Source organism: Colias croceus, chromosome 13 (genome assembly GCF_905220415.1).
Source record: "Colias croceus chromosome 13, ilColCroc2.1".
NCBI lineage: Eukaryota > Metazoa > Arthropoda > Insecta > Lepidoptera > Pieridae > Colias > Colias croceus.
The window spans coordinates 304,043-328,824 of record NC_059549.1 but is presented as its reverse complement, the minus strand read 5'-3'; the positions used below and the strand labels follow the sequence as shown (position 1 = coordinate 328,824).

The following is a 24,782-nucleotide window of genomic DNA, read 5'->3' as shown; positions in this document are numbered from 1 at the left end:
GAACGTTCAGGAACCAATATAAAAACGAAGTAGCTACGTTGTGTTTTTTAGAGTTAAATATAATTAAATTTAATCTAAAATAACGTTATTTTTTTATAGAACGATCATTATTTAAAAACAATTTATTTATCAATTTCTATTTTTATTGACAACTAATTTTTTAACGTGACACACCCGACGAAATGTCAAAACGGTCAATGTGTCAGATCAGATTTGGCCTTCAATTTTCGAGGATTCTCTTGCATTTCGGGGAGGTTTTGCAATGTTCAAGTGAAGTGATAAATTCTAAATAAATGCTGTGACATCTGTTTATATGAGCTCGTGTTAAAATGACATCGAGAAGCAAAAATGCTGTTCGCAGCTACGAGACAGACATCGAAAAGAGCAGAGAAGAGTCCAATTGGAAGAAGGCAGTGGAATTGGCCCAGCAGCTCAAGGCTAGGTCTCCACAACACGGTACGTAATGTTGCTACACCTTCTTAATTAGTTTTAATTTAATAAACCGTCCAGGATTCAATTTCAACGTAGTTTATGTGCAGTATGTGAGCGATTTGTGCTTGTATTATCATTTATATTTACGAACGATAGAACCGTTGTACTCTGTTTTTGTGTTGATTTTATGTTTGTAACAAGTTTACAAAAAACGGACTTTGCACATTAAATTTAATTATTTGTAATAAATATTGAATCATGCAAAAGTACAGAGCTTCGACTCGCAATTATAAATAATTGTAGCTTTAAACATTACACTTTACATTTGCTTATAGAATAATTTATTATTATGTTTATTGTTATTATAATACAAACTTAATTGTGATGCCTGTTTGGTGTACTTATCTGTCTCTAGATCTCGTACAAACTTTGAAATGGCAAATTAACTGTATACTTAACTATAACTAACATTATATTTATTATGTTATTTTTTGTAAAAATATTTTTGTGAAAATAAAATAAATCTATGTAGGTACATGAGCATTTTTTTAGTTAGGTTGTTACATAATAATAGTGTTAGAAAATCAATGTATTAAAAATGTCTAATTTGCATGTGCCATGGATATTAAACTTAATAAAATTGATGATATTATGTTTCACAAAAAAAATGTTTGTGAGCTTTAACATTTAATATTAAAGTAAAATATAAAAAATATTTACAATTATAGAAGTTTGTATGACAGAAATTCAGCCATTTAGCAAAAAGTTGAAAAATCAAATTAATTATTTTTGTGAGCTGTGGTTTCAGAAACACAATAAATTTCAAATAAACGTTAAATATTATTTTAATATGTACTTGTAAAAGTGTTATAGATTCTTTTGCTTTAAATAGCTTTTACATTAAAAGTACAGATGCTTAATTTTATTTATTTTGACATTCCTTTATATAAATATAATATGTTATTGCAGAGAGCCTAGCCCACTTCCTCATAGGGGAAGGCAAGCTAGAAGCCTATCTGGACGAATGGCCGCCCATAAAAGAAAACATAGAGCGAGCGCAGAGAGAGCTCTCCGATCCCAAAGGCTACTTGACGTTAGCAACAGATGAAGCTGGCAAGAAGGCGGGCGTGGCGTTAGACGCTCATCTCCTGCTTGGCAAGTTGCACTTTGCATGTGGGTCTTATGACGATGCATTGAAACATTACAAGCTTGCGGAATTGAACACTTTGACAGAGAAGGAGCTACCTGTGTAAGTGATTTGACATATTGTTTGTGAAGATTTAAAGTTGATAAAAGTTGAAGTTGACAGACAGACAGATCCAGTAAAATATCTACTGTGTAAAGAGTTAGAAGATTCTTGAAATAGAATACCTTTCATTTAGTTATTTAAATTCTATTTTTTGCTTCAAAAACAAACATTAACGGTTAACACCTGCTTGATACATAAACATTTTTATAGCCTATTAACATGTTGCTTACTGTGTTTTATGCTACTTCATTGGAAAAAACAGTACAATTTTATTTTCACTATAAGTAAACATAAAATAGTTTAAAACTAGCTTACCGCCCGCGGCTTCGCCCGCTTTCTCTAAAACGATTTATGATTTAAACTATCCTATCTCTCAAGTTAGATCGAACTGCACATGGTGTGCGAATTTTATTATAATCGGTTAAGTGGTTTAGGAGTCCATTGAGGACAAACATTGTGACACGAGATTTATATATATTAAGATTACTAAGCAAATGTTACCTTCATAATAAATTCAATTCATTGTGATATATTATTAAGTATTAAGTAGTACATATTTGGATGTACTCAAGTAACATTAGGAAAAGAATTTTTTTTTAAATTCTCCTTAATATTTCTGACGGAATATTAGATAATATGATGTAAATGAGTAATACAAATACCATTTTAAAATACGCCAGATTTTTGTAGCCAATGTTAAACCACTTATTTGAAGCTTACAATTTATGTTGCAGTTTAAGGGTGTTTTTCCACAAATAAAGTGAGAGGAACGTGTTTGTAAATTAATAACCAAACATATCGCTTAATTCAGTTTGAAGCTTGAAGCTATACTATTTCATTCCTCGCTACATATTCTCGCACATTATTGGTGGAAAAGCACCCTTATTTGTCTTTACCAAAGCATTGCTTCTTTGTAAGCTAATAGCATTTAATGTGAAGGCTACTCTTATTACTTACTTATTCTAAGGCTTTATTAAATTGTAGGCTTGTCTGAGTCACGTTCGCGTGTATTCACTTGATGACGTCATAACTTGATTTAAACGATGACATTACTGTAATTAAATATTACTCTATGTATGAAAACATGTGTCGGTGTATTTGATGTTATCGTGTTTAAAATATGATGCCCGCGCCTACATTTGCTTTAAATGAGAACTAACGAAACTGGGCCTTTAAAATAATATTATGTTTTAAACATATTATTCATAAAATATAAAATATCATCCCCGTATAGGAATTTTTTTTTTTTTATTCTTTAAAAATTTCTTATTTATAAAGCATATGAATGAATACTACAAATCAAACCCTGATTTAATAAATAAACGGATAGGCATAAGAAAGTTAGTGACAGTCATAAAACATTTAAGCACATATTAATAAATTTTATTTTATTTTTCAGCCGAAGTCTTCGAATAGTAGCAGAGTCGTATGCGATAAAGGGATTATGCTTAGAACAGACTACATTACCAGCAGCTACAAGTCGATACAAACAAGCTGAAATAGAATCTGAGTTGGTAAGTTATAATAATTTAACAAGGATATAAAAACCGTTAAATTATGCTCACAGGATCGGTATCTCGACTAAAAGAGGTTTTCACAGTAAACAACTTTGTTAAATGAACAACAAAAAAATAAAACTATTTGTGGAACAAATATTAAAGCTATCAAATTGTTTCATCGCTATTAATAAACTTTACATTTTATTAAAGTGAAACTTCTTTATCGGGGTTGGAAAAAACTTAGTGTAACATTTTTTCATTACGCGTGACATTTTTCCGTTACGCGCCATCTTTTTCATATCCCTGCCACGCGTGATTCGACGTATTTCTGTAAAGTTGCATATAGTAAATTTTTTTGAAAAATAAGGTCATAAATAAGTTTCACTTCTTAAGTGTGTACACTAGTGTGTACACGCACACATTTTTTTTCTATAGTTTCAAGAAACTAGTAATACTAATAATTTTCAGATACGCAGTTTCGAACTAGCCTCCGACCTAACATTACTGTACCTACAACGCGCGTCGAACGCCCGCGCGGGCGCGACGCTCGAAACAGCGCTACAGAGGGCGCCGCTGTTGCACATACGAGCTGGCAGGTTGAGCTGTGCTATAGATAGGTAAGAATTTTTATTTTATTTATAAATACTTTATTGCACTTAAATATAACAAAACAAGAAATATTAAACTCTTAAATATAACTTACAATAAGTACAATTGGCAGTCTTATCGCTGAGAGTGATTTATTCCAGACAACCTTTGGTACAATAGAGGAATAAATACATAAATGGGCAGTGCAATAATAACTATGATAAAGGATACACATGCATATTTATGTTGTAATATGAAATAAAGGAATGTTAACTGAAAAAAAATCAAAATGAAATAAGTACTTAAATAAAAAAAGCGCGTGTGCCAAGCACACGTGTCAGAAATGAGACTTCTTAAAATGGAATCACCATTCTATGTTCCACTGGGTATACATTTTTATTATTATTATTGAAATTAAACTTCTTAGGCGCGTTAAGAGTAAAATTTTAAGGTCACGTTACGGCAATACCGTCACGTCATGGAGAAGGCGACAATTTTAGTAAGTGTGTTTATTGCAAAAGAAGTTTCATTTCTGACACGTGTAATGTATTAAGTATTGTATTTATTAAAACTATTTTACTAACTTACAATTATAATTTTATCTCGTTACTTGTATCAGGTACCGAGAAATGCTAACAGCAGTAGAGTCGGTATCAACACAGGCGTTACGGTTGACGCTCGCAAGACAACTTGCTGAGGTTCTCATGAGAGGAGTCACGGGACAGGTAATTAGTTTTAAAATTTCTTTTGAGTTGGTCAAAAAGGTTAGTGATAGTTTTGTATAAAATGTTACAGTAGTTGAGACAATTAATAATTTTCTTCAATATTTGATATTTAAATCACTACATAGTACATATAAAACAATGTCCCTATGTCCCTTTGTATGCTTAAATCTTTAAAACTACGCAATGGATTTGGATGTGGTTTTTTAGAGGAGTAAGGTAGTAAGGTATATAAATTATTAGGTTTTGGACAAAGCGGGCGAAGCCGCGGGCGGTAAGCTAGTCTTTTATATTTATTGGCGAAATTTCTTTTTTTCTTTAATTTTCTTGTTTAATATTTGTGATCTGTCTGAACATATTTCTAAAATAAAAATACTTTTGTTAGGAATTATAACTTAGATTAATTGAAAGATTCTGCGCAAAGACAGAAAAACATAATTTATGACGTAGACCATTAAGAACCTTGTGTGTGCTAGTTTTCCATACATACCTCTCTTATTTGTACAATAAATAATGAGCGTGTGTGCCGAGCACACGTGTCAGATGTGAAACTTCTTGGGCAAGGTTCAAAGATACCATAATTGTCGGTATACTTCATGACATGACCGTATTGCCAGAACGCGATCTTGAAATTTTACTCTCAACGCGCCCAAAGAAGTTTCACATCAAAAATCATAATTTATGACATCGACCAAGTCACGTGCCTACTCTAGTTTTGCGTACATACCGTTTTTATTTCTACATTAAGAAATATATTGTCTCCAGGTATACAAAGCGCCACAAAAGATATCTCTCCCCGCTCAGTCACAAGGCACGCTGTCCCGGCGGAGGGACGACCACGTGGCCGAGGGGCCGTGGAAACCCAAGAAATATGCTGCTATTAACCAGGTATTTGTGTTTTTTTTAAATATGTGTAATTGTATAGTAAACGGCTAAACTATTTAAGTAAATTTTAATTAAGTTGAAATTCTAACCCAAACCATCCAATAAATGAAAAGTAATTTAAATCCGTTACATAGATTTGAAAGAAATAAACATTCAATATTTTTCCAGTGTACACTAAACTCAAAACTAAAGAAAAAAAAAATTACTAAAAATTTAAAGTTCATCACTGAAGATTTTACAGTCAAAATATGAGGCATTGGGCAGTTAGGCTTAGAGCAGTTATTTTAGAAGTAAACAACTCGATCCGACTCTAAGTTTTGAAATATCTTATTCCATTCTTTGAAGATTATAATTGTGTCATTAGAAAATTTTATAGTCCCACGACGCACATTTAATTTGCACATACCATTTACATAAATAATAAAGAGTGTAGGTCCCAGGGTGCTTCCTTGTAGCACTCCGTAAAATTAATTGTCTGGAGATCAGTAATTTACCGTCTATGCGTACAGATTGTGATATTTTGTTAGATAGAAAAATTTTAACCACGCGTAAGAAGGGATCCTTTGCGTTTACAAGTAAAAGCTTAAAAACAGCAGTGAACAGCAAGTTCACTGTGTCGAAAGCTTTTTGAAGGTACAGGAATATTCCTAAACACATTAAGTCAATTGTGAAGATCTTTTTGTTTGTATATCGTAGTAAATTTTTAGGATTGCATTATTTTCTAGAATCTTTGCTATGTTGTTGTTGAGCAAAACTCACTTTTTATAGATATGTTATGCGAGTCGATAAAATATTTTAGAATTGCATCTATGCTGCTGGGTGCAATGTTTGTGGGTTATTATTGTTGCCATGGGTAAATCTAATAACATAGCTCGTTGGGCAGTCCTTTGTTTAGAGCTGAGAGCTTTCATGATGTTGTTAATACTTATGCCTTTGAAATTTGAAGTTAGTGTAGAATCTGTCGTCGTCTATTTGAACTATTCGTGTATATATTTTAAACTTTGTATTTGTTGAGGTCCTTTAATGATGTGTTCATGTTTCTTTGTATTAAATTTTGCTATTTTTGTATAATTCTTCCATATTATTTCTATATTAATATATTAGATGGAAATTTCATCATTACAATTATTCTCATTTGTTATTTTTGCTACTTTTTCATCTTGTCCAGAATCTATTATTTTATCTCAGTTTCGTCCCTGGTTTATTGTTAAATTTATCGTTTATGGTTGTGGTTTTTTACTTATAGCAAATTTTTGTCTTCTCTGGATCAGTTTCGATACATATTAGTCCTTATTATCATATTATGTAGGTTTAGGTCTGATTGTGTGTGTATTGCGTCAGTTCGTGCCGCGCAACGAGTACGAGGAGGTGCTGCTGGTGCTGGTGGTGGGCGAGGCGATGGCGGTGCGCGACGCGGTGCTGTCGCAGAGCGCCGAGTTCGAGCTGGCGCGCGCGCACTCGCTGCGCAACGCGGCCGCGCTCTGCGACCTGCTGGCGCTGGCCGCGCTGCGCTGGGGGCAGCTGGCGCTCGTGCTGGAGGTCAAATTTATAATAAATAATATGAAAAAAAAATTACGATTAGTTATACCTCGTTCAATCTTTTCGTCCATCTTTATTTTGTCCCTTTCCCTTTTAACAACGCGGGTGCAAATGATCTAACACCTCTACAAATTTTTACCAGGCGCTTTACTAGCTCCTTTGCAGACGATGACTAAAAAAAACGCATGTAACATTTTTGGCACGTGTGCTCGGCACGCACACGTGTCATGGTCATGACGTAACGTATTGACATGGCGTGACCTTGAAATTTTCGCACTTGAAGAATTTTCATTTCAATAAAAACTAACCATTGTATATGTGTGCGCAGTCGCTAGAGCGTGCAATGAAGTTCTCGTTCGGGTGCGCGCACATCTGGCGGCAGCGCGCGCTGGCCACGGCCGCCGCGCCGCGCCCCGACCCCGCGCGCGCGCTCGCACCGCTCGCCGCGCCGCCGCCCGCGCCCGGTGAGACACTGCCCTTACAGACACCTCACATATGGCTACACAAACACGCACATGTATATGCATAGGCACGTTATAGACATACACGTATACACGTACGCAGACGCATATACTCACGGATGCATACGCACACGCATATGCACATGCTCACGAAAACACACACATATGCAGATGCATACGCAAACGCATACGCATATGCAAACGCATATGTATACGTAAATAAATAAATAAATAAATAAATTTCTTTATTTGCATAATGTGTGTACAAAGATATTACTTATACTTAGGTAGAATCAACACATTAGCCATAAATGGCGTGCAAATTCCGCAACATTATTTTATATAAAAAGTACATTATTTCATTGTCACATGATAAAATTTACACATTTTATATTATATTCATAAATAAAATTAAACCTAATATGTTACAAATTTAAATATTCAGATACATTATAGAAATTTTTGTTATTTAGCCACTCATATAGTTTTGTCTTAAAAGGACCGATATTTAACATTTTTATAGTTTCGGGAAGTTTATTAAATATACGAATACACATAGCATGACAATTTTTGGTATACAAAGTGGTCCTGGGTGTTTTATTGTAAACAAGTCTATCTGGATGACGGTGGTCGTGGCTGTATATTTCTTGGGCCGTGTTAAAGAGATATTTATGTCTTTTTACAAAAATACAAACTTCGTAAATATATAAGCACGGCAAAGTTAACAACTTGAGTTTAATAAATAGCGGTTTACACGATTCGTACGGACCTACGCCACAAATCGCGCGTATACATTTTTTTTGTGAGATGAACGCTTTTCTGATGTTTACGCCATTACCCCAGATTATAAGACCGTATCTCAAGATAGATATTACATGAGCGTGATAAGTCGATAGAGTGGTTCTTAAATCCGTAATTTTTCGTAGGCGTCTCAGGGCATATACAAATTTATTAACTTTACTACATACCTTATGAATGTGTGATGACCATTTAAGTTCATTGTCTAAAACTATACCTAAAAATGAAGTTTCACTTTCTTCTTCCATTATAACATCATCATATTCTATTTTTAAATTATTGCGCAGAGGAGTTGAAAATGTCATGTAGTTAGATTTAGTAAGATTGATTTTAAGATTATTTGTGCTAAGCCATTTTATCATTTTGTCCAGATTATTTATAATGTCGTTGTTAAAATTCATAATGTCAAAGATTTTAATGTCAGATTCAAAAATTATCGATATGTCATCTGCGTATAGAATTATTTTACGATTTGTTATGTCTATAATGTCATTAATATAAAACAAAAATAAAATAGGCCCCAGGACACTTCCTTGAGGTACACCACACTGGTTAAATATATATTCTGATTGGTATTTTTCTTTCTCATTAGTCTTATTAGTCCGAGTAATAGTAACACTTTGTTTTCTATCTTTTAGATATGATCGGAACCAATCTAACACAATCCCCCGAATTCCATATGCCTCTAATTTTTTTAATAATAATTCATGAGACACTCTATCGAACGCTTTTGACATGTCAAAGTATAATACAGTAGTCAATATTTTTGCGTCGATGTTTTGAAGAATTGAATGTGTTAAGGAATAAATTGCATCATTGGTAGATTTGTTTTTTTGAAAGGCGAATTGTTCATCTTTAATTATATGGAACTTATCGCTAAACTCTCTCAAGCGCAAAGACATACATTTCTCAAAAATTTTGGATATGATAGGTATAAGAGTAATGGGTCTATAGTTTTCTATGTTATTTTTATCTCCTTTCTTAAACAAGGGGGTAATAATAGATATTTTTAGTTCTTCAGGAAAAGAACCACAAGAAAAGGACAAATTAATTAAATGTGTCAGTACGGGTACCAATTCTGCTTGACATTGTTTAATAACTTTGGTACACACCTCGTCATATCCCTCTGCGGTGGTATTATTTAATGACATAATTTGTGTATAAACTTCCGTTTCAGACATTGGTCTCAGGTACATAGAGAAGGGGTTATTAGTAATATTGATTTGATTATGGTAGTTTTGATTTTGATTAACGCTACCAATATTATTGAAGTATTCATTGAAAGAATTAGCTATTTGAGATGGGTCTGTGATTGTTTGAGTATTTAGTGTAAGTGAATCAATTTCGGTATATCTGTTCTGAGAATTTAGCTCGTGTTTGATTATTTGCCAAGTTGATTTACACTTATTTTTACTTTTATTCAAATAATTAATATTGCAGTTTTTTTGTGCCTTATATATACAGCTACGCAATATTTTCGAGTATTTTAAATAAATAGATTTATTTAGATCCGATTTTATTTGGTAATAACGGTACCTTAAATTTCGTTTAGTGTTGCAACTAACTTTTAATCCCTTTGTTATCCACTTATTGCTGCTATTTCTTAATTTAATTTTGATCAACGGAAAACATAATTTATAGAAGAGGCAAAATGTGTCATAGAAGTTTTTGAATGCTACTTCAATATTTCGTTCCTTAAATATATCGAAAAATGTTAAATCTTGGAGATAATTTTTAAATTTAATAATGTACTCTTCACTGTAATCTCTTTTGTAAATTATTAAAGCCTTTTTATTAGGTTTAGGTTTTATATCAGATATTTTGAATGTTATAAGTTGTGCTGTGTCATGGTCTGAGAGGTGTAAACGTAGTAATTCGGCTCTGACTCCATCTATATTGCTTAATATTTGATCCAAACAAGATTGAACGCGAGTTGGACCGTCGATGTGAAATTTAAGATTATACGTTTTGGCTAAGTCTCTAAAATCATCCGAATATTTATTTTGTTTGAGTAGATCAATATTGAAGTCACCTGTAATAATAATTTTTTTCTTAAAATATTTTTCACATAATTTATGTAATAGTAAATTTAATTGGTCAAGGAAAAAGTTCACTTCTGAGTCAGGTGTCCGGTAAATGCAAACAACTATAATGTCGTATCCCATAACTTCTACTCCGCAGCATTCGAACTTTTTTTCAAATGCGTAGGTGGTGAGATCTATGTTTTTAAACAACAAATCATTTCTAAGAAGTATACAGACTCCGCCCCTTGGTTTTAATCTACTGAAACTCGATGTCAAATAGTAGTTTCTTAAATTAAGATAATGTTCCTGATCTCTAATTAAAAAAGTTTCTGACAAACATATTACATTGGGTATTATTTGCGATTCGAATAATTCTTCCAACGTTATTTCGAAAATTTCTATTTTACTTAATATGCTCGCTATGTTTTGATGAAATACGGAAAATGAATTAAGTTTTGTTTTCTTGTTAGGGACGAAAACAATTTAAGGTCAGGCTGGTTTGCGTTTGCGGCAGAAGCCGGTCTACATTATGGGCGTTGTTAGTGTTACTCAAATTATTAGTATTCGCGGGTAAATGATTGATTGAATTTTGTATGTTGTTAACTTTACCGCACCTATTCACAAGGTTTTTTAATTCTTTACAATCTAAGAATGTGCGTTCATAATTAATATAATTAATACAGTGAAGTAATTTATCACAAAGAGTATGATTACCGTTAATACATTTTATAAAAGTACAATTTTTAAAGCGAGAACACAAGTGGTTAATTTCCCTATTTAATGTATATAAATATTTTGTATATAGATACTTTTTATGCGATGTGCCCACTACTATTACATTACAGGCACTGCGCGCACGTATTCTATTTAAAGCAATATTTAATTCTGACAAAGTTTGTGTCTGGCTATGGTCATTTTCTCCAACACAAATTATAACGATATCAGAACGGTTTGTATTTAGATTGTAGCAATGTTTCAATACTTCATCGTTCGGGGCATGAGGCTTGATGGTAGCTGATACGGAGTAGTTGAGAGACGTAGACAATCTGTGTGTTAGCTTAGAGCCTATGCCGATACATCGCTGCGTTCCAAATATATGGATTTTCTTTTTCTCCGTCACTGTGTTGCATACTCTTTCTTGTGAGTGAATAATACTAGTACTGGATTGAGAATTTATGTTTAACGTGTTTGAAGGTGATTTATAATTTTGTGTAGTTTTTGTACTACTTTTATTATTATTTGAGGATATAGATGATGTAGTAACTGCTTGTATATGATTATTTGTTTGTAATTTTGCTTTAAGTTCTTTTATTTCTGTGAGTGCCAAATCGAGTTTAGTTTTCATATCAATAAATTGTTGTTTAAGTTCGTTAAATTCGCTTATTTGTACAGTTGAACAATCCATCAAACTAGCTCTAGGCTCCGATTCTAAAGATACAAAAGAATTGTCTAAATCAGGTAATAATTCATTTTCGATTGCTGGCATCTTCCTTCTGATGGTTACATTCATGCAGGGATTTATTTTTGGCGTTGTATTATCTATATTCGATGAGTTTGTTTCTATGCATATTTTACATTTCCAGTTTTGCTTGTCCTCTGAAGTCATTAAATAGAATCTCTTTACAGAAATTGAAGCACAATCCAAGTCGAAAAGTTTGTTACAGCTCAAACATTTAATAGATTCTCGCATGTCGGTCAACTTATTGCATGTTTTACAATAAATATTATTTGAAGCCATATTTCGTTGATGCAAATTTATAATTAAAATGTTGACTATTTTTTAAAATCTCCTTCAAGAAATAAATTTAAAAATAATATGCAGGATGGTGCGGGATCGAACTCGGTTCCGTCGGTCTTGAGACCGGGGTGGTATGCTCGGTGCTATCAGCGCTGTTAATTGAAGCTTCGAAATAGTGTAACGTTTTGTTTACTATAGAAACAGCTGATGTTAGAAACGGGTTAATGAACCGTTGCTGTAATTAGCCAATCACAACGCGTTAACTGTTGATTCACTGTACTTGATATTTTATGATTGTCAACGGATATTTGAACAAAGGAATTGTACATACGCGTGATTTAAAGCTTTGATTACACTTATTTACACTTATTACTTAGCTTCTGGGGTATAGGTTCTTGTTACTATATAGTTTTAATTAAATTTGTAGTGTAATTTTTATTATAGATATTAGGTTTTGTCACTTGTTCACATCACATATTTCAACGATATTACTATTATTTTTAGAGCACTGATTGTTTTGCGAACACTTATACACGTAAGTCACACAATGTAGATCACGATTCACCATAAAAACTGTTGTCTTTTTTGTACTTTATATTTTTAATTTATTTATTACGCGGAGCTGAAGTGTCCTGTGGCAAGCGCAGCACGGAACTCCAAACGTGCATGTGGACGCAAACAGAGACAAACATGCGTATCCAAATAACGTTGTAATGTTTCGCAATGAGTACGCTTAGGTGAAAGTACACTATACGTCATCAGAAAGATATTTTTACCCTCTTAAATCGATGTATAATTTTTTATCGAAGTACAGTTTTTTTAATATCATTATAATTATTTTAATTATTCACAACTGTTTGCAGGTAGTAGTGCATGGAGCGCCCTAGTCCGCGCTGCAGGAGTAGCTCGCCGCGCGGCGCCGCTCGTGCCGCGCGATGCTCCGCTGCGGCTTGTAGCTGCGAACACGTGCTATCGAGCCGCGTGGGTGAGTTATGATTATCCATTAAAAGAAAGAAATTAAGAAAAAATATTTGTTACAATGAAATGATTACAAATTAAAGAGAAATAAAAATACGACAGATTAAATTCGTGCGCTAGAATCCTTGAAAAAAAAAAAAAAAAAACTTACAGATTTAGATAAAATACTTAAATTGATTAAAGTGACATCCAGTATTAAGTTTGTTTTTTAACCATTTATTTATCTAAAATAACTTTTATAATCCTCTTGAAAAAAAAAAAAAATTCCCAACCATCCATTTGAAAATAATTTTTTCCCATAAGAATCACCAATATTGGTTAATAAAGTGGCAATGCATAGATAGAGGAGGGCATACAGTTCGCGGAAGACGCGCTTCGAATAGAGCGAGAGAAGGAGCGACCCTCCGCCATGCTGGCCCGGTGCTACCTGCACTGCGCTATCGGGCATCAGATGAAGGCACAGGTAAGTTAACCGACGATAAAATACCGAAGAAATTCTCAAAACGACGTGTAATTTTTTTTTATGTACGACCATGTAAAGCTTTGTACAATGTAGCTAATTTCTATGTATAGGTCTGGTGGACTTTGAAAAAATGCAGCTTGCAAGGAATAGAAACGAACGCATTGTTTTTTGGATGTGAATGCTATAACTGCAAAACTTAAACCTAATAATTAAGTTTTTCAGATAATTTTCATTGAAATGTTTTTAAAAAATTATCATACTGGATCGTTGCGCTTTGTATTTTTTCCATTATAATTTTACTTCAATTTTGAAGTGAAATGCAGCTCACGACTATATTTTTCAATAACGTGTTTTAATTTTTATGGACCTTCGAGTTTTTTTTTTATATTGAAATGCATTTTTTTTCTCTCGTTTGTAATCTTTAATTCAAATATTGACCAAAAAGGGATCTTTGAAAAAAAAAAGATTTTTTGGTCCTTCGAGTCTTTTACATTAACTATTTTCTTTCCGTCTATGGTATGCAATATGTATTATGTGTAGATAAAAAAAAAAAACATTTTGAATCTCCAATTCAAAAAATAATTTTTTTGGTCCTTCGAATGTATTACTTTGGAAAGCTCTTTTTCTTATATTTCTTATACAAATTTTGCCTTGATATAGGACTCTTGTCAAATATTTTTTGGCCCATCGCGTATATCATAAATAATAAGCATGCATAAGCATATATTTTATATTTTAGAAAACAAACTGCCGCATCGAGAAGGACAGTGAAAACGACATAAGCCTCAAGTATTTAGTGAAGAGCGTGCAACTGGACGACAACGATCACTTGGCGTTCTATCACCTCGCGCTGCAGTATATGTACATGGGCATGCTTAATGAGGCTATGGTAAGTTCATTTTTGTATTATTTTCTTATGATTTATACATTTTTTGTTGTACACTTTACTAGGGCTTTTGAAGTGAAATTTTGTTAATCGTGTTGCGAGTAAAATTGCAAAATTAAAATTAAGGTTATGTGAAAAATTGTAGATATTATCTACAACTTTTCCATTTTATTTTTTCCATGGGACTTATATTTTGTCGGAAATAGAGATAAACTATTTTTACCCTTAGGTACAACATTCCTTTCTTTTTAACATTCACAATTCGGATCGACCGCAATTTATTTTCTGTACATTTTTATTATATTCCCCTCCCTTTCTAATGGGTTTCCTCGTGCTGTGATTTTTTTGTTTTTTTTTTTTTTATCATCTTTGAGGGGATCGGGACTGGTCTAGTATTTCATCAAATTAATTGGATATTGGATTGGATGCAGTTCGATATTCGTGTACCACTGCCAGTTGACAATAGGCATGACGAAAGATTTTGAAATCCTCTTCCATAATGTGTGTATACGTTTACTATACAAGAAAAATCCTATTTCCTAAATTCGGTAATATACTTAAATTTAACGAAGATAAAAGCCATTTTTCCAAAAATATTTATTAACTGTGCCAAAACAGCTCGCAGGTGTCATGGCGTAGGCGTGACGTCACTCTTTAGTAAATACGTAATTATTTGTACGCAGTTGCGAAGAAAATTAAAAAAATCTTTATTTAATATGTGTTATAGAAACGAATTTCAAAGTTTATATGTGGTGTGCAGTATAATTGCAGTGTGAATCCACATAAAAATAATGCTCAAAAATGTGTAAGTAATTATTTCAAGCGAGAAAATAATAAGAAATGATTGTATAAAGTTGGCGCGGAGAACCCCGAAACCATTTATTCGTGAATTCGCAATTATATTTCTGTTCTGAGTCGATAAAGCATATGTGAAACAATAGAAAATAAATAAAAATGCGTATTCTCAACATATTCATAACAACAAAATACATCTCACGTGAGTTGTTTACTTAAGCGTGACGTCACGCGTGTTTTAGTCAAAATGGCCAACTGCAGAATTTCAATGTTTTATTTTATTGATAATCTCATTAATCTTAATGTTTTTAAGATTTTTAAGTCACTATATTTAATTTATTAATTATACATTTTCCCTTAAAAACACTAATACGATCATTTATGGATACTGTTGTCATGACTATTATCTCTAACATGAGTGTTGTGTCAGGACGCGACGCGCGCGTGCCTGTCGTGCCGCGCGGAGTGCGGCGGCGGGCTGCGGCTGGCCGCCTCGCTGTGGTCGTGCGCGGCGGCCGGGCCGCGCGGCGCCCGCGCGCTGCACGCCGCCCGCCTCGCGCGCCACCACTACCCCGCCGCCGAGTGGCCGCTGTGGACGCTCGCCGCGCTGCAGGCGCTGTGGGACGGCGGTGAGGTGAGTGACACACACACACACACACACACCACTCACACACACACACACACACACACACACACACACACACACCACTCACACACACACACACACACCACTCACACAACCGACTCGCTTTTGTTTCGGATGACGTAGGGACTGTGGCGAATTGAAAGCATTCCATTTTTAAAGACACGCACACAACATACACTGTACCGATTCGTTAGTAGAAATGGCTAAGTTGATAATTTTTTTTCAATATTTAATTCAATATTTTTTTTAAATTTACAAAAAATGATGATTGAAATATCATTTTTTTATCATCTTATTTTGTTAATAATAATTGCAATTTTTAACCTGCACCAAAATACTTCAAAAACATTTTTCTAGGGGTGATTACGAATCGAACGAGCCATCGCTCATATTTTTAGGACCTCCTCTCTACTTTTCACGTTTTTGAACTCGTTGCCTAGTCTATACATTCCATACTCACACCGTATACATTACAGGCGGCGCTATCTACAGGCAAAGAGCTGCTGAAGCTCTTGAACAGCGCAGAGGAGGAGGGCGAGCCGCACTACGCGGACCTTGATGCGCTTTCTGACTCGCTGCATGACGACTTACACAGTAATAGGGACGCCGGTAAGTGCATTATTGAGGGAATTTGTTCAAATAAATTTCACTGACAAATACATTTGCATTTCATTTTATCAAGTCTCATTGTTGGGTCAAATCACGCATCGAAAAACGCTTATGACATGACATAAGGCAAAACGTAATAAAAGTTGATTCGCGTGATGTCTCATATGATAAATAACAACATGAAATTAAATATGACGTGTCTAAACACACGACGTCACTCAAAATCACACATTTGAAATTTCACGTCACATTACACAACGTGTCACACGTCTTATATCACGACACATCAGATCACGTCGCATTGCATCGCATTGAATCACATCACGTAACGTCACGTCGCATCATTTTCTTATTTAGCACAAAATTCGGACATCGTAGATCCATTTGTTAGTAAAAATGAAGTTTCACGTTATATTACACAACATGTCAAACTACACATCACATCATGTTGAATCACATATCACATCACATCACGTCGCATCGCATCTTATTTAATCACATCACATCACATCGCGTCACGTCACATCACATCATCATCACATCAAGTGAAATTTTAACCATTCTTCCATTATTTTTATGTGCTATTGCAGCGTCAGTGCGTGCGGAGTCAGCGGGCGCGTACAGACTGGAGCGGGCGCTGTCTGAAGGCGCGTCGTCGATATCGGCGCCGAGACGATCGCCTCTAGCTGACCATCGCGCGCAGGCGTGGTTGCTGCTCGCTGATTTGTGTTTGAGGTGAGCACGTGTTTATAGAAATAAGCGTATTTTTTAAGCTGAGAAAAACGTACGTACGCTATGTTGGAGAAAAAGAGGCAATCTTATTTCCGCTATCAAATTTTTCTACTTGAAATTTAAAAATAAATTCTTCCTGTGTCCAAATGTCCAAGCCTGCACCATCTTAAATAACTTAGTCTATTTTTTTAATGTGTTGTACTCGAGATTTGGCTTTAAGAAATAATAATTTTTAAACAGTAGAAAATTATATTATGTTGTACTTTTTATTCTCTTTTCAGTTGATATATTTTTAGCAATCGTTTTTTTTAATAATTATTTTATTAATGTTATGTATCGCCCACTTAGCTCAATTGTGTTTTGTGCACATTTTAATAAAGAATTTTCATATTTAGTAACATTCTATTTTGTGTACAGGTTGGGCAGATCGAGTGCTGCAGCGGGCTGCGTGTCGGAGGCCGCGGCGCTCACACCTTTCAGCCATCTTGTTTTATATACGGTAACAAAACATTGTTTATTACGAGATGAAAACTATCAAGTGATGGAGGTTCTCGAAAAAAGTTAGACGGAAGTTTTTAAATTAAAGTATGTTTGCACATAATATTACATGTGAATTTTCATTATTCTTAATGAAAATTCACATGTAATATATAATCATATTTATATATATATAATAGATCATATTTATTATGTGGGTAGTTATGAAATAAAATCAGTCTTGATTATTCACTTACCGTATTGAATATAATTCTTTATTTCTTATTGAATAAATATAACACAAGGAACTTTGCGTTTGTTGAATGCCGGAAGTAAAGTTATTTCAGCATGAAATGTATCATTAATTTAGTAACGCGTTTTTTTAAAATTCGATGAATTTTATCATTTTATGTTTGACTTAATATTAAATAAAACATTGAAATTGAAAGAAAATGGTCTGAATGACCATAATGATATATCCGGTAAAATATACCTTTATTAAGAAGCGTTGAAAAAGTAGAAGTGAAGTTAAATTAAGTTTGTATATAAATAAAACATTTAAAATAAAAATAATATTGTGTTAGCGCGGACGAGTGCACAGCGCGGGCGGCGAGTGGGAGGAGGCGCGACAGTGCTACCAGAACGCGCTCGCTATACACCCCACGCATATTGACAGTATGGTGCAGTTAGGTATGTATATTTTATATGTTAAATTTGTTGTGTATTTGGTCCTCCGAGCCGGATGTTAATTTATTAATTTGTGTTGATTATTTTTTTAAGAAGTTCAAAACGTTTCATGGATCTGATCCTTATATCTTATCAATAATACAATGAAAAGTACATTTGTGGTTCTTCGAGTCGGTACGAATTATGTAAATTGAAAAAAATCTAATTTTGTGTTTGTGAGAAAATTTTTAATTTTTTTTTTGTGATATGAATTGTAGATATTTTGAAATATGAGTTTTTATATTTACAATTGGATAATCAATGTCGATCGTATTACATGTCTTAAATATGACGTGTATGCGTGGTATTTTGTTCCTTCGCATCGTTGTATGGCGCTGGCGTTAGTATTGTGGCGTGTCAAACTCAAACTCAAACTCAAAACTCAAACATTTATTTATTCAATTTGACTTCTTCTAGAAACACTTTTGAATCGTCATTACATATTTTTTACATTAACCACCGATTCGGAAAGCAGTATCTGTGTAGAACCGGCAAGAAAGTCCATAGTTGCTCTTTTAAAATCATATCAATATACAATTTAATTTTTACATTATATGTAACTTATATCTAACTACATAATATATCATAATATGCCAAAGAAGTGTCCTGTAGTTCTGTGTCCTTATGGCTATGTCACACTCGGCCGGCCATTCCAGGCGGCGCGTACTACGAGCTGGGCTGGCTGCGGCTGGCGGAGCGCACGCTGCGGGACGCGGGCGCGCTGCAGCCGGCGCGCGCCGACACGTGGCGCCGCCTCGCGCTCGTGCTGGCCGCGCTCGGCGACCCGGCCGCCGCTGCCGACGCGGCCGCCGCGGCGCTCGCCCTGCACCCGCTGGCGCCGCTCTGCCCCGCGCTCTGACCGGTACGTGCGTGTGCACCGGCCCCGCGCTCTGACCGGTACGTGCGTGTGCACCGGCCCCGCGCTCTGACCGGTACGTGCGTGTGCACCGGCCCCGCGCTCTGCCCGGTACGTGCGTGTGCACCGGCCCCGCGCTCGGCCCGGTACGTGCGTGTGCACCGGCCCCGCGCTCTGCCCGGTACGTGCGTGTGCACCGGCCCCGCGCTCTGCCCGGTACGTGCGTGTGCACCGGCCCCGCGCTCTGCCCGGTACGTGCGTGTGCACCGGCCCCGCGCTCTGCCCGGTACGTGCGTGTGCACCGGCCCCGCGCTCTGACCGGTACGTGCGTGTGCACCGGCCCCGCGCTCTGACCGGTACGTGCGTGTGCACCGGCCCCGCGCTCTGACCGGTACGTGCGTGTGCAGAGAAGCTATAAACAGCTACAGGCAAGTGAGTTATACGTGTTTATACGCGGAGAAGCTATAAACAGCTGCAGGCAAGTGAGTTAAACACGATTATATGCGGAGAAGCTATAAACAGCTGCGGGCAAGTGAGTTATACGTGCTTATATGCAGAGAAGCTATTAACAGCTGCGGGCAAGTGAGTTATACGTGTTTATACGCGGAGAAGCTATAAACAGCTGCAGGCAAGTGAGTTATACGTGTTTATACGCGGAGAAGCTATAAACAGCTGCAGGCAAGTGAATTATACGTGTTTATACGCGGAGAAGCTATAAACAGCTGCAGGCAAGTGAGTTATACGTGTTTATACGTTGAGAAGCTATAAACAGCTTCAGGCAAGTGAGTTATACGTGCTTATATGCAGAGAAGCTATAAACAGCTGCAGGCAAGTGAGTTATACGTGTTTATACGCGGAGAAGCTATAAACAGCTGTAGGCAAGTGAGTTATACGTGGAGAAGCTATAAACAGCCGCAGGCAAGTGAGTTATACGTGATTATATGCAGAGAAGCTATTAGCAGCTGCAGGCAAGTGAGTTATACGTGCTTATATGCGGAGAAGCTATAAACAGCTGCAGGCAAGTGAGTTATACGTGTTTATACGCGGAGAAGCTATAAACAGCTGCAGGCACGTGAGTTATACGTGTTTATACGCGGAGAAGCTATAAACAGCTGCAGGCAAGTGATTTATACGTGTTTATACGTTGAGAAGCTATAAACAGCTGCAGGCAAGTGAGTTATACGTGCTTATATGCAGAGAAGCTATAAACAGCTGCAGGCAAGTGAGTTATACACGATTATAAGCAGAGTAGCTATAAACAGCTGCAGGCAAGTGAATTTTACACGATTATATGCGGAGAAGCTATAAACGCTGCAGGCAAGTGAATTATACGTGGTTATATCCGGAGAAGCTATTAACAGCTGCAGGCAAGTGAGTTATACGTGCTTATATGCGGAGAAGCTATAAACAGCTGCAGGCAAGTGAGTTATACGTGTTTATACGTTGAGAAGCTATAAACAGCTGCAGGCAAGTGAGTTATACGTGCTTATATACAGAGAAGCTATAAACAGCTGCAGGCAAGTGAGTTATACGTGTTTATACGCGGAGAAGCTATAAACAGCTGCAGGCAAGTTAGTTATACGTGGAGAAGCTATAAACAGCTGCAGGCAAGTGAGTTATACGTGATTATATGCAGAGAAGCTATTAGCAGCTCCAGGCAAGTGAGTTATACGTGTTTATACGCGGAGAAGCTATTAACAGCTGCAGGCAAGTGAGTTATACGTGTTTATACGTGGAGAAGCTATAAACAGCTGCAGGCAAGTGAGTTATACGTGTTTATACGCGGAGAAGCTATAAACAGCTGCAGGCAAGTGAGTTATACGTGTTTATACGCGGAGAAGCTATAAACAGCTGCAGGCAAGTGAGTTATACGTGTTTATACGCGGAGAAGCTATAAACAGCTGCAGGCAAGTGAGTTATACGTGTTTATACGTTGAGAAGCTATAAACAGCTTCAGGCAAGTGAGTTATACGTGCTTATATGCAGAGAAGCTATAAACAGCTGCAGGCAAGTGAGTTATACGTGTTTATACGCGGAGAAGCTATAAACAGCTGTAGGCAAGTGAGTTATACGTGGAGAAGCTATAAACAGCTGCAGGCAAGTGAGTTATACGTGATTATATGCAGAGAAGCTATTAGCAGCTGCAGGCAAGTGAGTTATACGTGTTTATACGCGGAGAAGCTATTAACAGCTGCAGGCAAGTGAGTTATACGTGTTTATACGCGGAGAAGCTATAAACAGCTGTAGGCAAGTGAGTTATACACGATTATATTCGGAGAAGCTATAAACAGCTGCAGGCAAGTGAGTTATACGTGCTTATATGCAGAGAAGCTATAAACAGCTGCAGGTAAGTGAGTTATACGTGTTTATACGCGGAGAAGCTATAAACAGCTGCAGGCAAGTGAGTTATACGTGCTTATATGCGGAGAAGCTATAAACAGCTTCAGGCAAGTGAGTTATACGTGCTTATATGCAGAGTAGCTATAAACAGCTGCAAGCAAGTGAGTTATACACGATTATAAGCAGAGTAGCTATAAACAGCTGTAGGCAAGTGAGTTATACACGATTATCAGCAGAGTAGCTATAAACAGCTGCAGGCAAGTGAGTTATACACGATTATAAGCAGAGTAGCTATAAACAGCTGCAGGTAAGTGAATTTTACACGATTATATGCGGGGAAGCTATAAACGCTGCAGGCAAGTGAATTATACGTGGTTATATCCGGAGAAGCTATAAACAGCTGCAGGCAAGTGAGTTATACGTGCTTATATGCGGAGAAGCTATAAACAGCTGCAGGCAAGTGAGTTATACGTGTTTATACGTGGAGAAGCTATAAACAGCTGCAGGCAAGTGAGTTATACGTGTTTATACGTGGAGTAGGTATAAACAGCTGCAGGCAAGTGAGTTGTACACGATTATATGCGGAGAAGCTATAAACGCTGCAGGCAAGTGAATTATACGTGGTTATATCCGGAGAAGCTATAAACAGGTGCAGGCGGATGAATGATACACGGAGACATGCTTAGAATATATCTCTCAGTCATTAATTGCATTGGTAGACTAGTTCGTCGTACTATAAATCAAGGACAAGTATTCTTGTGATTTAGTTCGTTTGATCCGTTTTATTTTTGTTTCACAGAAACGTAGATGTTTTCTATTGCTAAGCAATTCTAATTCAAGAATTTGCCGATGATGTATTATTATTTAAGTTTGTTACGTTATAACTTACGATTCATTTTTTATAAATTTATAATGAAAAGAAAAAATCTCATCCTTTCACGCCAATCCGGGGCGGTTGCTTGACCAACTCAGCCACTCGTGACCCGCCAGAGCGATCGTATTAATTCTATTCTTTCAGTTTTCTGTGTCTAAGGAACACATATTATGTCTAGTTCGAGTCCCGCCTCGTGATCGAATTTTTTCTATTCTTTATAAATTTATATTTATAAATCATTTGAATGCCCTAATACCAAAAATATCAGATTCATTTTCTTACTATTATTTATCTGTATTTAACCAACTTCTCTCTCTTCCAGGAGTCCAACTGGGTGGGGGGGTAAGTGCACTGCCAAAAGCGTCACGTGACGACGAACTTAACTATTAAATAAGGGTTATGTTAAGAGAAAGTTCATGTTAACTCGAGTTGTATCCACAACGAGCCACGAATAACCGTAATATGAAATAGAAACATAGCTGTGAGTGGGATAGAGATAGCAATACAGCAAGTGCGTATGTGTGAGCTAGACAGCTATATACAATTCTATTCTATATTTGTAAAGGTTATAAAATTGCGCAACGAAATTCAGTTACCGATTTTAGCCGCTAACTCTGTGACTAAAAGTTTATTTTGTGTGTGCGATTAAAAATAAATTCTAAAAAAGTTTCCGTTAACTTTTTTCGTACGCGACATACAACAGTTTTAAATGAATGTAACTAGATGGCGTTTTAACAAAAAACAAATATGTGCTGTGAAAATATAAATAAAAAAAAAAAATTTTTTTAGCGCCATCTTGGTATAGATATTTTAAAATTTGTGACTTAATTTTATTAAGCGCACATTGAGCTGTTTTTTTGTATTTCAAAATAATTATATTGGTTATTGTAATTGCTAATATTGTTTTAATTACCAAATTAATGTATTTTATAACAGTTTCTTTTTCGGTATTTTTTTTTTCGATGTATATCGCTCCAATGAGATTCGATGAAAGAAAATAGTAGAAGTATAATATTTATTTATGCCAAATCTTACCACATAATTTAATCTTATTTTGATTGGATGTAGATTCTACTAGTAATTGACACCAAAATATTATGTAAACAAAATACCGCCTTATTATAATTTACAACTAAAATCAATTCGTAACGAGTACGAAATATTCTAAATAAATTCAAAATACTAAATTATCGTTGTACAAAATATATTTTCCCTCAAAATTCCCAAAAATAAAAAAATAATGTTGTTCATGCTTACGTTATCATAATAAATTCAATATAAACTTCATTTAAAACGTTCTCGTTGTTATTGTACTTAATATATTATTATTAAATAAATAAATAAATCGATATAGTCTTCCCTGTATGTGTGTCATTCGATATAATAATAATTATAAAGCGTTTCTATTGAAGCTAAAAGACTAAATAAACCTTTAATGTCATCGTTTTAAGCGTCAAATTTGTGTCTAACAATTTAATAATATGAACTTCAATTATTACGTTACTTTTTCGATTGGAATTGAAAAATGATATTATTTGAGTTATTTTAATATTATTTAACGTGTGAATACGTGACTCAAAAGTAACAAAAGTATTAAAAAAAAAAAAATTTTTTTTCAAGAAGTATGAGCGAAAATGTGGACAAAAACATAACTTCAATAATTTTAAAACACCAAAGCGAATTTCAACGGCTGTCTCTGCCGTTTTTAAATATATAATATTTCTATTTATTCGTAAATTAATTCAATAAACCCTGTGTCTTACCTTTTGTAAATATTTATCGAATTTTAAATGATATTTAATCGTTTGCGTGGTGTCGTGTACGAAAATAATAAATTATTAGTGAGATGTTCATTAGAATAGATTTTAGACTGTTACCTATAAAATACGATATTCACGAAAATTTTCGAGATCTATATGAATCCAAGTCTGGCAAAGTAAAGTTGACATCTATTAACCGATTTCGAAAAAAAAAATATTATGTGCTTGGTACTCGATTTTTTTGGTATTACATAGTTTTTGGTGGTTTTTTTATCGGCAACTTTGCTATTTATCAACGTCCCGGTAACAATTAATTAATTTATTGTACTTTTGTGTTAGTTACGCGACACATACTGAACTTAACTGGTCAAGATAAAAAAGGGTCGGGTTAAATATATTATTAATTAAACTTGCTTTAAATACATGGAATGATTAGGGCTTCTATCCTTGAGGAAATCGGTGATATTTTGGCAAAAGAATATGGTGATGGTAGCAATTTTACTTGGCAATAATGAAAGCTTGGAATAATGAGTGTATTAACTGTGTTCGTCAGTCAAATCTCTAAATAATCAATAACAATAAATTAAAACTTAATAAATTATGAAAACAGATAAAAAATATATTTTTCGCCGAGAACTTATTCAACGTATATAAATAATTATTAAAACTAACCTCAAAATAGGTATATAGGCAAAAATTTAGTAG

The 24,782-nt window shown here is 35.2% G+C and overlaps 1 protein-coding gene across 1 annotated transcript; it reads left to right on the top strand.

The window, feature by feature from the left end:
* The first annotated feature begins 213 nt into the window (after positions 1–213).
* On the top strand, positions 214–23,084 carry LOC123696730 (tetratricopeptide repeat protein 7B). The gene is made up of 18 exons (XM_045643091.1): positions 214–456; positions 1,402–1,681; positions 3,081–3,195; positions 3,649–3,797; positions 4,388–4,493; positions 5,256–5,378; positions 6,717–6,914; positions 7,243–7,378; positions 12,799–12,920; positions 13,254–13,376; positions 14,116–14,265; positions 15,488–15,691; positions 16,180–16,312; positions 16,903–17,047; positions 17,462–17,543; positions 18,106–18,211; positions 18,904–19,109; positions 22,640–23,084. Exons 1-17 carry the CDS (start codon positions 330–332, stop codon positions 19,104–19,106), a joined length of 2,502 nt encoding a protein of 833 aa, XP_045499047.1. The 5' UTR covers positions 214–329; the 3' UTR covers positions 19,107–19,109; positions 22,640–23,084.
* Positions 23,085–24,782: the final 1,698 nt, after the last annotated feature.

Excerpts from the sequence above, each read along its gene's own strand:
- LOC123696730 (XM_045643091.1), top strand. The coding sequence starts at position 330 with ATGACATCGAGAAGCAAAAATGCTGTTCGCAGCTACGAGACAGACATC. Across the intron at positions 457-1,401 it reads GGCTAGGTCTCCACAACACG|AGAGCCTAGCCCACTTCCTC; the intron begins GTACGTAATGTT and ends ATGTTATTGCAG. Across the intron at positions 5,379-6,716 it reads AATATGCTGCTATTAACCAG|TTCGTGCCGCGCAACGAGTA; the intron begins GTATTTGTGTTT and ends GTATTGCGTCAG.